The sequence below is a fragment of the Protopterus annectens genome, chromosome 5.part0, assembly GCF_019279795.1.
Source record: "Protopterus annectens isolate FY-2018-M chromosome 5.part0, PAN1.0, whole genome shotgun sequence".
Classification (NCBI taxonomy): domain Eukaryota; kingdom Metazoa; phylum Chordata; order Ceratodontiformes; family Protopteridae; genus Protopterus; species Protopterus annectens.
Genome location: NC_056735.1, coordinates 482,088,725 through 482,107,814, shown reverse-complemented (window position 1 = coordinate 482,107,814; position 19,090 = coordinate 482,088,725). Strand labels below are relative to the sequence as shown.

General features: G+C 38.8%; 1 protein-coding gene across 1 annotated transcript in view; it reads left to right on the top strand.

The window, feature by feature from the left end:
- CFAP47 (cilia and flagella associated protein 47) overlaps positions 1–19,090 on the top strand; it is a 7,413,452-nt gene that overhangs the window by 2,638,811 nt on the left and 4,755,551 nt on the right. The window contains exon 24 of the mRNA XM_044071840.1: positions 16,472–16,670. Within this exon, the coding sequence (XP_043927775.1) occupies positions 16,472–16,670 (199 nt within the window). The remainder of the gene's footprint in view (positions 1–16,471; positions 16,671–19,090) is intronic.

Below are 19,090 nucleotides of genomic sequence, written 5' to 3'. Positions count from 1 at the left end.
CACATTGCCACAGTAGTCAGGATGTCCTTCTATGTGGCAGACCTCATCATAAAAGGGTTCTCATCCAGGAAAAAAGAGGTCATTGTTCCCCTCTACTCGACACTCATTAGACCCATTATAGAGTACAACGCCCCTTTTGAAATGTACCTCACAAGACATCTGCAGCAGCTGGAAAGGCCACAGAAGTACCTCACAAAGAGGATTACTGGCCTCAAACAAATGCCCTACACTGGCCACTTCAAAAAACTCCAGCTTTACTCCGTAGCATATTGCCTACTCCGAGGTGATCTCTGCCTAACATATAAAGCTATGTCAAACCCAGAGCTGTTGGACATGCTGCACCTAAAGAAATCCCAATCCCTCCGAGCTTCACGCTCTAGGGACCTAAACCTTGTCACCACAATAAACAGGACATGCTGGAGGGATGGATTCCTGTCCCAGAGACTTCCCATACTCTGGAACAGGCTACCCATCTATATCAAGCAAAGTTCTTCATTAGCACTCCAAGAAAAATCTTGATGAGTGGATGGGAAATAGGAAATACACCCCAGTGATCACTTCTGCGTCTCTGCTCGACAGTGGCACAGAAAAATAACTTTCTTGGGTGGCGTAAGCCAGGGAACCTTGTTGGCTAGGCTTATGTAGGCCCTTGGGCCGATAGCCTAGTACCTACCTATGAACCTATTAACATTGCTCAAGGTTATTTGATAGAGATGAGTTTAAGTTTATAAAGAATGAGGAAGTATAAAGGATTGCTGAAAACAGGTAAAGTTTATTTATTAATTTATTTTTTTTGTGTGGACAATCATTTATGAATATTTTACCATCTGTGTGTGTGTGTATCTATATCTATCTATATATATATATATATATATATATATATATGTGTGTGTGTGTGTGTGTAATATATGTGAAATTGAAGTGTTCCTTGGTTGAGGTTCACCATAGGAGGTATAGGATCTGTGATAGGCTTTTTTAAATTTGAGCATTCACTTTGATCAACATCACATATTTTCATAGTTGGATTCATAGAAAAGAAACATACACTACTACTTGCACTATAAGAGTCACCATCCAAAATCTATGAAGCTCAATTTTTTTTTTTCATGGGCAGCTCATCAGAATTAATTGTATTATTAGTGACAACAGGAGGTTTTTGGATGAAGTAGTTCATAACACCAAGATGTTTATTGATAGAGGGTATTCCAGTAATGAATTAAAGGACAGTACTGGGGTGGTGGTGCTGCGGTAGCGTTGTCACCTCACAGTAAGACGTCCTGTTCGATTCTCAGCTAGAGAGTCTTCTGTGTGGAGACATGTGTGAATGGGCGTACCTTCGTTGAAGGTTGTGCGTCAGAGCTGGCAACTCGGCAAGTAAAAATCTACTGCCAATCATTAGCAGACTGGAGTTCCGCTGTGGCGACCCCTAACCAGGAAAAGCCAAAAGACACATGCCAGTGACGAAGTTATACATAGCTGTTGGTCCAAGTTTTCTCCTATTTTAAAGAAAGGTATAGTTTTTAAGACAGATAGAGGAACAAATCATACTGGGGGTGGTACTCATGATGATGACAAGTTTTGCTCCCTTCCTGTTCCGATTCCTGTAGATAGCAAAACTGTTAGAAAGACAGTGACTGACAATTGTAAAATTATTTCTGGGAATCCTGACTTGGTTGAAATTGCTGGGACATTATCTTGCATTGTCCATAAAAAGTCTGGTAATTTAAAGCAGTTGTCAGAATTTCATCCAGGCAATGATTTAAAGTTATTTAGTGATAAAAGGTACTTATTTTTGCAGTAACTGCAGGCAGTGTAGGTTTGTTAGTAGCACTACTATTATTCATCTTACGCACTTAAATCATTCGCTTGAGGCTAAGAAATATTATAACTGCCTTAGTTGGAATATAGTCTACATTGTAGTCTGCAGCAATTGTTCTCATTTTTACGAAGGTAAAAGTATTAGAATGTTGAAAGTTAGAATTAGAGAACATGTAAAAGCTATTCGGGACTATGACATGACTAATTCTTTAGTGAGGCATAGTGAGGAGTGCTTGGGGTTTAGAAAATTGCATTTTTCCATTTTGGAGCACGTAGACCAAGTTAACTATATTGTCAGTTGCAACAGTAAGCTTCAGGTGAGGGAGATGAAGTGGCAAGTTTCTTTGAGGGCTGACAACCCCCCGGAACAAGCACATTATGTCTTTATTAAAACTTAAAAAGTTTTCCTTTTAAATAAAATAGATTCCAAAATGCATGAAGTTTTTTCTTTGTCATTTAATGTTTTAGTTATATTTTTTTAGAATACCTTTTGATCTAGTTATGTATCACTTTAAATATTTTAAATGTTATTACCGTATGTTACTATAGTGCGTCAAATGGGAAGTGATTTAACAATTGTTTTTTATTGTAATTGGTCAATTTTCATTGATAGGGATATTTACATGCAATTGTGAGTTCTTAGTACACTTTCTGATGAAGTTCCATTAGGGCAGTAAAAGAAACAAAAGCCTTTAGAGTACTATGGTGGTTTGGTCCATTTTTTGTTTTCCAGCAGATGTTTGTGGCACATCATCGACAAGGTTTTTTTCAGAGATGTGTATGTACATATATATATATATATATATATATATATATATATATATATATATATATATACACACACATCTCTATGATATATATATATATATATATATATATATATATATATATATATATATATATATATATATATATTTGGGTCTACTTTTCACTGAAACTCAGTTGCCTGCACACAATTCACTGAAAGCCCATTTCACTGAAAACTCATTTGACTGAAACTCATTTCATTGAAAGTTACATATGGCCTGTTCCCCACTGTAGTGCGATTCTGGAGTTAGTATATAAAGTAAGGGGGGTGTGGGGTTTGTTATATATTGTCTTCTCGAAAGAGTTATTCATTAGACTTGTAAGTATCCATATCTATGGCCCCCACACCCCCCTTACTTTATATCCTAACTCCAGGATCGCACTACAGTGGGGAAAAGGCCATATATAACTTTCAACAAAATGAATTTTAGTCAAATGAGTTTTTAGTGAATTGTTCACAGGCAACTGAGTTTCAGTGAAATGAGCTTTCAGTGAAATAAAGTAGACCCATATATATATATGTGTGTGTGTGTGTGTATGCGCATATATATATATATATATATATATATATATATATATATATATGCGCATACACACACACACACACACACACACATATACATATATATATATATATATATATATATATATATGTATATATCAGAGAATTTTCCAGCCAGGATTCTGTAGAAAATAATTACTGTGATGAGTGATTTCTTGTAGTATTGCTAAGGTCTTGGTTGCACACATGAAAGTTGGGTCATAAGCACATTGTACTACCATGGCATGCTTTGTGCAAGAGAAATTATGCTATTTCATTTCCTGAGGTAACTGTGGAACCAGTAGAGTGAAGATCATTAAGATCAAAAGAAGAGAATTTGCTTTGGAGAGTTTGATAGCAGAATGTGTTAAAAGCTTTAGACAGATCAAGAAAGTGTGTAAAGATCAGGTTATCTGTATTTCTGTTGTGAATAATTGTATCAGTGAAGCTCAGGAGGACAGTTGACTGTTTGCTGTATTACAATTAATGAATTGTGAATGTACCAGGGTTTTGGATAGAGGAGAGAGTATTGCTTCTGCTTCTTCTTGTTTTGGCTTTTCCTGGTTAGGGGTTGCCACAGCAGATCACCTGTTCGCTCATGATTGGCAGTGAAGTTTTTACAGTGTCGAATTGCTAGCCTGGTGCCCAACCTTCCACAGAAGACACACACATGCACCCACTCACACCTAGTGCCAATGTAGAGTATCCAATCCACCTACAGCATGTCTTTGGGATGTGAGAGGAAACTGGAGCACCTGGAGGAACCCCACGTGACCACAGGGAGGGCATGCAGATTGCACACAGAAGGCACCCCAGCCAAGGATCGAACAGTAGAACCTCTTGCTGTGAGGCGGCAATGCTAACTGCTGCACCACCACGGCCGTCCCAGGAGAGAGTATTGCTATAGGTCAGTCATTTTTGACCCCCCCCCCCCGCTTTGTGCATGGTTATGATTAAGTATTTTTTCAGAGTGGTGGCACATACTTTTCTTTGACTTGAGTGATTTATCTAGATAGAGGATACACTAGAGCATCAGCAGCAGGTTTGATATAATCTGCAGGCAACTGGTTGGGGCCCACTGCAGTAAGTTTAAGTTTATGTAGGTTGTTTATTATAGTAGTATTAGGAATGGGAGTGAGAAAGAAAGTATTTTGTCAGTTGTTTATTGTGATTTAATTTGAAGGTCAGTGCTGTGTGTATTTTTAAGTAAGCAGATGAATCAATAAAGTGTAGGTTAAATTGAGAGACAATGTTTGTGTATTGGTCAGGAGTGTTTGGAATAGGTTGTGTAGCTTTTCCCTCCAGGTTTGAAAGTTTATGTATGGAGGCCTAGAATAGTTTGAGATTGGACTAGTGCATGTCTTGAAACTTGGTATAGTAGGTTCTCTTATCCTGCCTTTTGCTTTATTTTGTTTAAAGTATCTGAACTTTTGCTTAAATGTCTGTGATTTATTTTTTAGCTATGTTTTCCAGATTTTGCCTGTAGCATTTGTGACTTTTTTACTAGCTTAAGTGCAAGGTTGGCCTTAACTCTTTTAGTTCTTATAAGGTCGCATTCATGTAGAATACTTTAAAATGTTTTTTGAATAGTGCCACAATGGCATGAAGTGACAGGGCTTTAAGTACATTCCACTTACATAATTTTAAGGTTCTGATGAAGGTCTGTATTTTGAAATTGGTAAGATTCCTCATTCCATTACAGTGCATATTACAAATATGTACAAATAGAGAGAATGCCCCCATTGTAGAAGTGAAAGGATATTAGGTCTCATTTGCAACTCATACCAGAGTACTCTACATTGGCCCTAGGTGTGAGTGCGTGCATTATAAACATGGATTATAATGGTAAAATTTATGATACAAGTTTTGGTATTTGATTTTTAGGGATGGTTGTTACAGCATAGGAGTGTTTCCACAATTATTAGGCAGTGCAAGCTGGACAGGATTTTCAAGAGCAGCACTGAATGGCATGCTTTAAATTCCTTCACCCTCAAAATGTTATACTGGAGGTTTAGATTCTGTACCGAAAATTATGACTGACTGAAGTGCTTCTTCTCAAAATAAAATAGAAGACTGGAGTCAGTCCGATCACCTTAGTGAAAGGTCTTTGTGAGAAATTTCAGATTTATTTACTTACTTATTAATTTATTGACATTTGTTTATCGGGAAAGTCTGGGTAGCACCCCATTTTCAGTGGAGGCCTGGTGAGAAACGTTCCAAATTATTACAAAACATTTTAAGAATAATAATTTTACAATCTTTAAAAATAAAAGAAAAACATCTGCAGCTTAAATAATAACAATTTAGACAGAAGATAACATTGGTTAAGAATCGATACAAGTTATATGACAATCATTTAATATTTAGAAAAATGTTAGGCAATTAGTAAAGAAATTAAATGTAAACTAGTCTAATACAAACAAGAATTGCAATATGAAGTGAGGGAAAACAGCTTTATAGTATATTTTGAGAGAAAGGCAGGGAAGAGAATTAGATAGAAGTAAGGACATAAGTGAAACAAGGCTTCATAACTCACAACTCACGCTCAACCCAAAAAAGACCAAACTGCTACTTTTTCCTCCAAATCCCTCTCTTATCTGAAACAAAATTTAAAGTCTTTTCTTTTGATAACTGACTTTGGTGGTTGTATTATCAAAGAAAATTGTTAGGGGTGATAGTGTAAGATAATCTTATATTTCACCTGCATATACAAAATCTCTCATGAAAAACTAGGGATTCTTTACAGTGCTAAAAACTTTCCCACTGATGCAACTAAAACTACACTTGCCACTACACCCCCTACACACACACACACTTCTTTGTGGTGTCCCTATACTTATTAACCTCTAGGCATCACAAAAATTAAAACTCAAACAATGCTGTAACAAAGCTGCTTAATTTGCAGCAAATAACCCTTTCAGAACCCATCACTGCATAGCACTGAAAAGCCTAAGTGGTTAGAACTGCCTCATCAACTAACATATACACAGCTTCTTACCAGATGTAAAATTATCCAGTATCCCATCTGCCTGTCCAGCACTAAAAAAATATTCTACACAAATTAATTAAGGAGGTATAAGGAATGAAAAGGTACTTGTTCACATTTAGGGATGTAGTTTATCCTGGTTTTAAGGAAGAACAGAGCCAGAGTTTAGCTAGAAAATCTTTCAGAGTGGCTTTGAAAGATGGCAGGGAGGGTATTGACCTGATGGATACAAGTTAGGAGTCGTAGGCTTTAGTAACCTTGTGCCAGTACAGACAATGTCCTGCAGATGTGATAAGCTTATAGACCATCAGGATTGTTTTATCACTGGATCACAATGAGCAACTGGGAACATAGTTGTGTAGAATGTTTTTTAATGCTGGATGGGCAGGTGGGATACTGGATAATTTTACAGCTGGTAAAAAGCTGTGTATATGTTAGTTGATGAGGCAGTTCTAACCACTTAGGCTTTTCAGTGCTATGCAATGATGGGTTCTGAAAGGGATATTTGCTGCAAATTAAGCAGCTTTGTTACAGCATTGTTCGAGTTTTAATTTTTGTGATGCCTGGAGGTTAACAAATATAGGAGCACCACAAAGGGGGGGGGGGGTAGTGGCAAGCATAGTTTTAATTGCATTAGTGAGAAAGTTATTGTTTCTGTAAAGAATCCCTGTTTTTTATGAATGATTTTGTATATGCAGATGGAATGTAAAATTATCATCTACTACCACCCCTAATAATTTTCTGTGATAATACAACCACCAAAGTCACTTATCAAAAGAGAAGACTTTAAATTTTGTTTTTGATGAGAGAGGGATTTGGGGGGAAAAGTAGCAATTTGGTCTTTTTTGGCTTGTGCATGAGTAGTTACAAAGCCATTTCTTCAGTGACTTTTAAAGCTTCTTGATTAATTTTTTGGAGGTCAGATATGCAAATGAGAGGGGAATCATCATCTGCTTATTGTATTAGGCTGGTCTGTTGTGTGGATGTAGAGGCCGTTGGAGAAAATGTTAAAAAAGAGGTGACCAAGGATAGAGCCATATGGTGCACCAGTGGTGACTGGGAGGTAAGGAGAGAGCATGGAGTGCCATTTTACTGACTGATACCTATTGGACAGATAGCTTTTGAACCACAGAAGGGTGGACTGGGAGAGATTTAGTGAAGATATTTGAAGTAGAAGAACTAATATCAAATTGTTAGGAGTTATAATCTATGAAAACCTAAAGTTCGAGCTGCATATACAAATTAATGTTAATAAAACACACAAAAACTAGGATTACTATACAGACATAACAAGTTTCTTTCATTACCAACTAAACAATGATTAGTTCTCTTTTACTTGCTACCCTCTTTAAAGTATGATGCACCTTTATTAACCAACCTGCATTCTTCCTTAAAAATAAAACTAGAATCTTGTTACAACAGGATTGCTAAATTTGTACAAGTAGATGCCATTCTACCCATCACTGTCTCTCCCTAAGGAAACTTCAATGGCTGGAATTACTCCATTACCTATTACTCCTTCATCTCTCTACTACACACAGATTTATTCACAAACCACAGGACTGCCCTGCCCTTAGCTCCTTACTTGCCCCTTACAGCCTACCTAGGACACTGCAATCAGAACACCAACACTTGCTCCAAATTCACAAACCCAGTTTACCTACAGGTAAATTACTATACTCTTGGATCATTGCCAGAATATGGAATAACTTAACCCTCATGTATTCACATCGAACAAAGCCTCTCTAACTTCAAAACTGCACTGTATAATCATCTCTTCTCCAACTGGACATGTAACTGTTCAAATTCACTTTCTGCCATTACTTGATTTCTGCCTTTTAAACCTAAACTTGCATCTGTTATAGCTCCTTGCTCTAATTACTGTTTTTTTCTTGATAATCCATAATAAACCTTTCAATACCCAGCTCAACCTCTCTGCTTTTAATGCCTTGATGTGATCTTCTGTACTATATCTATGTTTTATCTAATTCATTCCTTCTTTCACCTTTGGGAATTACCTATTTTATTTACATGATACAAATTATTGATGCTTTCTTTATGTAACTTTCTTCTGTATTTCACTGTAAGATATTTTGAAACCACATGTAAGAGTTCTTGTAACGTGGAGCTGTTGACCTCTGTATGAAACTTTTTGGATTTTGTTTTCTTTAAATTTTTTGTAACTTTTTGAAATGTCATGTTAGTGTTCTTGTAACCTTGGAGCTTTTCTGCTCTGGCCTTTACTGAAAATGGGCTTTTCTGGCCCAGTGGACTTTCCTGGTAAACAAATATCAATAAATAAATAAATAAAATTTGCTGTGACAAACTGTGTCATCGGCTTTTGATAAGTCTAGAAATAAGGGAGAGCTTAGTCTGCCATTATCTCTAGCTTTATTGTCATTATCTATATAGGTTAGAAGGGCTGTGCTAGTACTATGGGAAGGATGGAAGCCATGTTCTGTAGGGGCTAGGAGTGCTTCCTGCAGGAGATAGTCTAGCAATTGTTTTTGAATGCATTTTTCACGTATTTTGGCAAGGGAAGATAAGATTGCTTTAGATCTAAATTCATTAATGTCTGTTGAATTTCCTCATTTGTGCACAGGGGTAATGTGTGACTTTTTTCAGAGAGAGAGGGAACATAGAAATCCTGGATTTATCTATTTATAAGGACTGAGACAGGATAGGCAATGCTTTTGGCTGCTATTTTACATACTCACTTGGGAGGTCATCAGCTGAAGAAGAGCATGGTTTAAATTTGTTTGAGTAGCTTTATTTAGGATCTAGGCACAAGTTTGAAGGTAAACGTGGGTGTTGTAATGTTGGACAGGGTTGAGATTAAATGTTGAGGAATCCTTGGTTAGAAATGCTATACTATCTTTAAAATAAGAGTTGAACTGTATTGCAGTTTCATGTGTTGAGTTATTGGGGGAGAGGTTTGGGTTGAATTTTTGCTGGATGTAAGATTTCTTTAATGGATGTCCAAAATGTTTTAGGATTGTTTTTAATATTATTCTGAAAGTGAGTATAGCATAGTTTTTATCTTCATGTATGATTGTGAAGCATTCTGAAGTTTGCAAGATATTGAGGTGTTTTATATTTTCGGCATTCTTTCCATGCTTTTTCTCTATCTTGTGTTAGCATTCTGCTCTTTTCTGATAGCCAACTTGCATTATTTGTTTTTAGTTTCTGCCTTCAAGGAGGTGCAGGACTGTTTATGACATTTAGAAAAGTTGTATTGAACAGATTTACAGTGTCATGTAAGGGTTGGATTTTTAGGAAGTTCCATTTAATAGATGATAGTGTAGTAATGAACATTTCTGGATTGGAACGTTGTGTGATATTTTATAAATATGCTGTTTAACTGGGTGTGTGAGATGTCTGGTCATATAGACTGGGAGATGATCACTGACAGATTCTGACATATTGCCTGTGTTGGTGTATTTGCTACGGTCTGATACCAGGATCAAGTTTAATAGGAAATTGAATGTCTTACTGTAATGTGTGGGGCTACTATTTAGTTGTATGAAACCATATGAGTTCATGCTAGATGTAGGAGAGTTAGAGTTTATGTCCAACCAATTGACATTTACATCACCTAATAGTATTTGGAAATGTTATGGATATCCAGTGTTGATATCTTCCAGTATAGTATAACTGTATTGTCCAGGAGAGATGTAAAGGACAGTAATACATATTTGTTTATAATTGTTTATTTTGAGGAAAGCAATAAGAAGTTCTGCCGAAATGAATTTTGGTACTGCCTTGCTATAAGGGGAAATGTGGTAGGTGGTGGGAAATAGTAAAGCAATACCACTACCTTTTCTCTTTATTTGGTCATTACAGATGATATTATAGCCAAGAGGTATAACGTCAGAGTAGTTTATGCTGGGTTTAAGCCAAGTTTCAGTTACAGCGAGAACATTAGGCTTATATTAGGTAATCCAGGCATTTAGTTCAACAGTTATATTTCTTATGTTTCTAACATTTATTGCCGAAAAAATAGGCCACCAGGAGTGTGGATTAGCTGCTGTTGAGTTAGAGCAGTGTATGGGAGAGAATTATGTTTGTATTCATTCTGACAGATGGGGCCAGGATTATGGTGTATATTTCCTCCTGGAAGGATTTTAGTATATTGGGGAATTATGCATACTTGTTTTTGAAGAGGATTCTTGCATTTAATTTTGTTTTGGTTTGAGTTGAAGTTGAGTTAATTGGTCTATATTTAGATTAAAGGTGAGGTGCAATATTAAACCGGTTTGGTGCAATATGTGGAGAGTCAAAAGAGGTAGTATGGATACCTAGTTGGGACAGAGTTGGAGAGATGTTGAGAAATTTTATTGAGTGATAGGATGAAAGATGCCACAATAGGAGGAGATGAATAGAGGATAAGCTAAAGAGAACCATCTTTAAGTACATGAATCTGTATTTTATAGATGTCAGGTAGTGGGGAAGTAGCAGTGAAAATGGAAACAAGCTGCAAGGCAGCAGGAGATTCAATGATGGTGAATTCTGAAAGCTGGTAGAAGATAGGTAAGGAGAAAAGTATTTTCTGTAAAAAGAGAGTTAGGTTGTCATGGTATCTTCTCTGGAATGTAAAGAATAGAGGGATATGAAAGGCTAGAGTTTAATGATGTAGTCAAAATAACAAGAAATGAAGGTTTATTTGGGGAAAAGTGAAATATATAATGTGGGATAGATAGGTACTATTTGGAAGGGTTCTGATTATGAATGGATATAATGTAAAGCAGTATGGGAGGGAGAAAGATAGTTGGGAATGGGGCTAAAAATTAAATGGAGATAGGGACGTAGGAAAAAGTGTATGTATGGAAGTAGTAAGGTCATTTGGGGAGGGTTTTGGAATACGAGTCACAAGTGAAATGTGTACGTAGGAAGTATAATGTTAGAGTAAGAGGGGTGATAGGAAATTGGGGGTAGGGTACAGGAGTAAAGTAAAAACAAGCATAGTGGGCTTCCCATCTATACCCTCAAGTCAAATTTTTAAAATCAGCTTCTCACCAGCACAAATCAGTTAACAAAGAGATACAAAGTACAACAGGTTTTCTGTCATTTCATGAGGCTACATAACTGGAATATGCAGTGTATAGTCTGCTGGTCAAGAAAAAGGGGAGAGTGGCCAATTTAGTAAGAGGTCTTTAGAGTGCATGGACTATTTCACAGAGAATTTCTCAGAGCAGGCATGTATTTGACTGATTAAAGTAAGTACACAGCAAGTTTCCCGATGTTAAATGTGCTTGCATTATGCAATGACAAAATTGTCAGTAAACTTGTACAAGTAGGGCCTTGTGGCAAAGCTCCTGCAGTATTGAGATCAAATGTAGTGACCGCAGGCTAATATTTACAATGACAAAATTCTCTGTTAACTTATAGGAGTAGGGCCTTGTAGTGTCAAGGTCAGATGTCGTGACCACAGACTATTAAATAATGACAACATTTTCAGTAAATTTGTTGGAGTTAGGGCCTTGTGGCAGAGCTCTTGCAGTATCAAGGTAAGATTTAGTGCTGCAGGCTATTGTACAATGATAAAATTCTCAGTAAACTTGTAGGAGTAGGGCCTTGTGGCAGAATTCCTGCAGTATTGTGGTCACATATAGTGACCACAGGCTATTATACAGTGACAAAATTCTCAATAAACTTGTCAGAGTAAGGACTTGTGGCAGAGTTCATGCAGTATCAAGTTCAAATGTAGTGACCACAAGCTATTATACACTGACAAAATTCTCAATAAACTTGTAGGAGTAAGGCCTTGTGACAGAGCTCCTGCAGTATCGAGTTCAGATGTAGTGACCGCAGGTTATTTGACAATGGCAAAATTCTCAATAAACTTCTAGGAGTAGGGCCTTGTGGCAGAGCTCCTGCAGTATCAAGGTTAGATGTGGTGACAGCAGGTTATTATACAGTGACCAAATTCTCAGTAAACATGTAGGAGTTGGGTCTTTTGACAGAGCTCCTGCAGTGTCAAGGTCAGCTGTAGTGACCGTGGGCTATTAACAGTGACAAAATCTCAGTACACCTGTAGGAGTAGGGCCTTGTGGCAGATCTCCTGCAGTATCAAGGTCAGATGTAGTGACTGAAGGGTCAGCTCTATGAAGGAATATATTTACACTTTAACATTCCTCATTTCCATGTGCATTTCTGTTTGTTACTATATTTATTTATGAGGTTGTGTTATGATACTTTACTTATATAAAGTTTACAGGCAAATGGTCATTGGAGGCCTTTCTTTTTTTAGGGAAAATATAAGCTCCTTCTGCAATAGAAATAATGCCTCATACTGATCTTAGCTTTGAATATGTGGTTGTATGGTCAATGTCAGCTTAAGCCGATCTCTGAGTAATACTTACTTACTTACTTATGCCCGTCACCCTTGACAGAGTATGGGCCACCAACTACAGCTCTCCACCGAATCTTGTCCTGGGCCAACTGTTCTATTTGGTTCCATGTGTCGCCTCTAAGCTTAGCATCTGCCTCAAAGTCTCGCCTCCAGGTGTTTCGTGGGCGGCCTCTTCCTCTCTTCCCCTGAGGATTCCAGCGCAACGCCTGTCTTGTAATATTGTTTGCTGGTTTGCGCAGAGTATGCCCGATCCATCTCCACCTCCTCCTCTTAACTTCTTCCCCAATCGAAAGTTGGTTGGTCCTTTCCAAAAGGGTGGCGTTGCTAATAGTGTCTGGCCATCGAATCCGTAAAATCTTCCTGAGACAGCTATTTGTAAATGTCTGAAGTTTTTTAGTGGTGGTCTTGTTTAACCCCCGGTCTCTGCCCCATACAGCAGTACTGACTTCACGTTAGAGTTAAACAGCCTTATCTTGTTGATCAAGGATAGTTCTCTTGTTTTCCAGACCCTATTTAACCGTATGAAGGCTGCTCTTGCTTTTCCTATCCTTGCCCTGACATCAGCTTCTGATCCGCCCTGCTTGTCAATTATGCTGCCAAGGTAGGTAAAGGACTGCACTTCCTCCAGTGGCTTCCCTTGCAGAGTGATAGGGTTAGTATTTGTGGAGTTTAATTTAAGGATCTTTGTCTTCAGATTGTTAATGTTAAGACCCACCTCTAGTGCTGTAACTGCCACCAAATTTGTCTTGTTTTGCATTTGCTGCTGGCTGTGAGAGATGAGGGCGAGATCATCAGCATAGTCCAGATCTTCCAGCTGATTCCATAGGGTCCATTGGATCCCATTTTTTTGTCCTGCAGTAGATTTCTTCATAATCCAATCGATAACTAACAGGAAGAGGAATGGTGACAGTAAGCATCCTTGCCTGACTCCAGTTTTTACTTGAAAGCTTTCAGAGAGCTGCCCTCCATGTATAACCCTGCATGATAGACCATTGTATGAGTTCTTTACCAAATTTACTATTTTCGTTGGTATACCATAGTGCTTCAGAAGGCTCCACAGTGTCTCTCTGTCCACGCTATCAAACGCCTTTTCAAAGTCAACAAAGTTGATATACAATGGTGAGTTCCATTCAACTGACTGTTCCACAATTATTCTGAGCGTTGCAATTTGATCAGTACACAATCTATTTTTATGAAGCCTGCCTGCTCTTCTCTCAGCTTTTTGTCAGTGATGTCCTTTATCCTTTCCAAAAGGATACGGTTGAAAACTTTTCCTGGAACTGATAGAAGATTGATACCTCTGTAGTTGTCGCATTTGCTAAGGTCCCCTTTCTTGGGAAGCTTAATGAGATGGCTCTCTTTCCATTCTGAAGGAACAGTTTCCTCTGCCCAGATTCTTTCAAAGAGTGGATACAACATCTCCACTGATGTATTCAGGTCTGCTTTAAGGGCCTCTGCCGAGATGTTATCTGGTCCTGCCGCTTTCCCATTTTTCATTTGGATGATGGCTTTCCTGATCTCCTCCTTGCTCGGCTTTTCACAATTGATTGGTAGAGCTTCATTGGCTGGCTCAATAATTGGAGGGTTTAGAGGTGACGGTCTGTTTAGAAGTTCTTCAAAGTGTTCCACCCACCTTTTCAGTTGATGTTCTATACTATTGATGGTTTTCCCTTGCTTATCTTTAACAGGTCTCTCTGGCTTACTGTACTTTCCTGAAAGTCGCTTGGTGATATCATACAACATTTTTGTGTTACCACTGTAAGCTGCCAGTTCTGCCTCAACTGCCAACTGTTCCACATAATTGTTCTTATCTATTTTAATGCATCTTTTGACCTCTCTGTGGGCATCTGCATATTCTTCTTGGGCCTTGCTCTTTGAAGCTCTAGTTTTACTGTTATTTACTTTTGCCTTCTTCCTCTTTCTGTCTTCTATCTTTACAAGTGTTTCTGCAGTGATCCACTCTTTCTGATGATACTTTTTAGGTTCCAGTGTCTCTTGACAAGCTAAGTCTACAGCCTTTTTCACATTCTGCCATGAGCTGTTTACTCCACCCTCCTCAACCAGTTCTTGTAGCACTTCAAATTTGTTCTTCAGTGCAATGTTGAACTGTTCTTTTGTCTGAGAATCTTTCAAGTAGATGAACATTGTATTTGATTCTCCTAGATGACTCTTGAACCTGGGTTCTTTTAAGCTTTAGCTTCAGTCTAGCCACCAGCAAGTGATGGTCAGATGCTACATCTGCCCCTCTTTTCACTCTGACATCTTGTAATGTTCTTCTAAACTTTCTACAGATGCATATGTGATCTATCTGGTTTTCTGTTGTATAGTCAGGGGAGACCCATGTATTTTTGTGTATCTGTTTGTGGGGAAATGTGTACCCATGATTTGCTCATATCCTATGTTACTGGATCCGACCTTGGCATTTATATCACCCATAAGGATAGTAATGTCTTTGTCTGGGTAGGTCTCGAGGATCTGCTGCAGTCTTTCATAAAACTGATCTTTGTCTTCCTCTTCACTGTCATTAGTTGGTGCGTAGCACTGGACCACATTCATTGCAATTTTCTTCTTCTTTGTACGGAATGAAGCTGTGATGATCCTAGGGCCATGTGCTTCCCATCCAATCAGGGCTCTCTGGGCCTGTTTGGCCAACATAAGACCAACCCCTTGGGAGTGAAGTGCTTCACTGTCCTCATGTCCAGAATAAAGCAACAACTCTCCTGTAGATAATCGACACTGACCAGCCCCTGTCCACCTTGTCTCGCTGATTCCCAACAAACTCAAGTTGTTATTTCTCATTTCTGCTGCCACTTGGGCTGCCTTGCTTAGCTCATACATGGTCCTGACATTCCATGTGCCAATGTTTATTTTCCTGGTAGAGAGAAGGGTACTCTGCTTTGTGGCGTCCCTTCGGCTTTGGCCACAAAACTTCATAAATCTTCCTTTTGAAGAACTCTCCTCTTCCAAGACAAGATTGTCTGTGTTTCCTGTAGTTGGTGGTTTTGTAGCAATTTATTTTTTTACGGGATGGGGTTGCTAACCCTAAGCCCAACCCTCCTCCTTTTTCAGACGGGCTTGGGACCGTCCTGAGTAATAATGGGGAAAAAACTGCTCAAATGAAGGGATGAAGAAAGATAACATTACCCAAAAGTTACAGCAACCTGATAGAATATTTCTCTCTCAAAGACCTGCTGTTAATTCACACGTACTTTTCATTTGCAATTTGTAAAGCTATTGTTTAACCATGCTGTTGTGTTTTGCATACCATGTATCATTTCTTACAAGCTTTAACAGGTACATTGCATTGTTTGTTTTTTTTCGTATTAGTTGTTTTTAGAGGGTGATCTATTTTCTTCTCCCCAGAAGGGTCTATAGCTTAGTCTGGTTTGCCCAGTAGACAAACTGAAAACATAAATTAAATGACACAGGTAGAAGTGCTGAAATAAAAATGATTACATTAACCCTGGAGGCTAAAAGCTTATGTATGTTCTTGACATGGCAGATTAACATTTTGTGGTTGTGGCTTCCATACAGGAAATTCTCTTGATGGATTACTTTAATTGTAAGTAAACCCATTGCCCGTATACTTCTCTTAAGTTTTAGTATTGTTGTCTTGTTGTTTTAGTGCAGTTATATTACTGAATCAAGATAATGTCTGATTTCTTAAGCACAGTGCCTGGCTGGCCCATAGCATCATTATTAGTTTTATCAAGAGTTTATGAATGGGGAAACATATTTACTACAATCTACAGCTATAGTTTTTCTTAATCTGATGTTTATAATTGGGCCAGTGGCACCTGTGCATTTCCTTTCTGTTTAAAAAAGAAAAAATGTATTGATCTCTCCAAGATGAATCTGTCGCAGATTATTAAACATGAACATATTTTCTGCATGTCTAAAGCATTATGGCTTTTTGAAGCAATGTCTTGTGTGTTCATTTTTATTTATCATGCAATTTTCCTTCCAGCCCAACCTGGCACATACACTGCTGAAGTACCACTGTTTCTGGATAATGATTCAGTTAACCCATATAGATTGATTTATTTGACTGGTACCGTGAAGTGTCCCTCGATAAGCTTCAAGCCTCCTCTTGTGTTTTTGACTCCTGTTCCCTTGGATGCAGAAGCAAAGGCAGATGTTCTCGTTATTCCTCATGACTTTTCAAGGTTAGACATACTTCACATAAAGTTTTAAGGAACTGTTTGGTGATAATGAAGTCAGAATTATACAGGTAATTTACTATTATCCTTTTATTGCTATCTCCCTGTGATATGTTTGCACTAATCATTTATAAGCATTCATGTTTATTATTTTTGTATTTAGCTTCTGTTACAACATTATAACAAATTACTAATTTTTAACATGGTTGGCATAATGGCTAAAGTCTTCATCTCACAGATACCTTCAGTCACTGTCTGTATGGAATTTGCATGTGCTCCTTGTGTCTCTGTGGGGCTTCTCCCAGCTCCTGAAAACAAGCTGGGTGTTTCCACATCAAGAATGGAAGGTCACATCCAACTTCTCCAGTTGAACTTGAGAGATATGTCAACAACTAACATTGTTAAGCCAAAAATTGAACATAGTCATTGGAAGCAGTGCAGACTCTAGATAGAGCTTGTTGATGGGTGCGGGGGGAGGGAGGGTCTGGCTGCTTTAAGCATTAATCATGGTGTGCCATATTCTCTAAACAAGAAAACACAGATCAGGACTAGACACTTAATTGTGTATAAGCTGGCTCTAGGTGTTGGTCACATTGACTAGTGTCAAACATCGGCATGAGGATTTGCTGGTGTTAAGTGGATTGAGGACCTGGCCAGTCTATGCAAGGGACCCATACTAATGGTGGAAAGGGTCTGTGTACCTCTACTGCCCACTGCGTGCCTTTCATAGGATCTATATTACATTGTCGAAAGGGCTATTCATTGAATGCCCTTTCATCAACATGTACACACTGAACTACCAAAAGTTTGAGCAGCCACATAAGCAAATTTTTTTTCCCGGGAAAAAAATCTCTTGGCCAACCACAAAGAAAACAAACTTTCAGACCCTACAAAGTGGGGGATTCACACCCACATCCCCCAGTGTGGGGGACTGTGCCCCCCACAGCCCCCTTAACCAAATATACCAACTCTGAGATTGCACTACAGTGGAGGAAAGGGCAAATTTCCGACGATGGCCAAGAGATTTTTTTCCCCTGGGAAAAAAATTTGCTTATGTGGCCATTTGAAGTTTTGGTAGTTTGGTGTTTACATGTCACTGAAAGGGCATTCAGTGAACAAGCCCTTTCAACAATGTAAATGGAACCCCCTGCCATAATGCCCAGCAGCTCTGGGTCAATAATATACTGGCCAGATAATTTCCAGTTGCTCAGCCTGGGTTACCTGGGATAGCTTGGTGAACAAAAACTCCATGTAAAGCCAATCAACTTGCTAAAAATAATCTTAAGGATTGCTATACTGAATGTGGGTTCACTGGCAAGACCAGCTTGGAAATGGATAATACAGTAGCAAGGAGGAAAGTGTTCGTCCATTGTATCCATAAGACAAGGTGGAAGGACAGAGTAGCCATGTCACCTGGCTTGGGATCTAGAGTTTACTATTATAGGTTCATAGGTTCATAGGTTTATACTAGGCTATCTGCCCTAAGGCATTTATAAGCCTAGCCCAAATTATTGTGGCTTACGCCACCCCTTATATGAAAAAATACTGTGCCCATTAGTTTGTTGTGCCTCTGTCCAGCAGTGACCCAGAGATGATTCCCGGGGTAAACCTACGATCTCCCATCCACAGGTCTAGATTTCTCTTGAACAGAGTCAGCGAGGTGCTCTGCCTCACATGGACCGGGATTTTATTCCACAGCATAGGGAGTCTCTGAGTGATAAATCTATCCCTCCAGCACGTCCTATTTATATCCGTGCTAAGGTTTAAGTCGCTTGCTCTAGTGGTTTTGGTGGATTTGGATTTTTGAGGTGGAGCATGTCCATTAATTCCGGGTTGGACATGGCCTTGTATGTCAGGCACATGTCACCTCTGAGCAGACGGTATGCGACTGAATAGAGCTGGAGTTTCTTCAATCTGGCAGCATATGACAGATTTTGGAGTCCCTTTATCCTTTTGGTGAGGAACTTTTGGGGTCTCTCCAGTTGCTGCAGATGTCGGGTGAGATACATCCCGAATGGGGCATTGTACTCGATCATTGGTCTGATAAGTGAAGAGTACAGGGGAACAATGACCTCACTAGATCTGGATGTGAATCCCTTCATGATCAGGTGGGCAATGTAGAAGGTCTTTCTAACCACTTTAGCAATGTGAGTGTCAAAAGAAAGGCCACTGTCAACCTGGGTCCCCAGGTCCCTGATAACCTCTTCTGTGCTTAGTGGATTGCCACCTATATGGTAGCTTGGGGTTACCTTGTTTTTCCCGAAGGGTATGACTATACATTTTTTGGCGCTTAACTTCAGGCCACGGCTCTGGCACCAGCTATCTGTTTCCGTGAGTCCCTTCTGAAGGATATCAGTGTCCGATGCACTTTCCACTATGGCCCAGTTTGCAGTCATCTGCAAACTTTGTCAGCCAAAGTCCTCCCA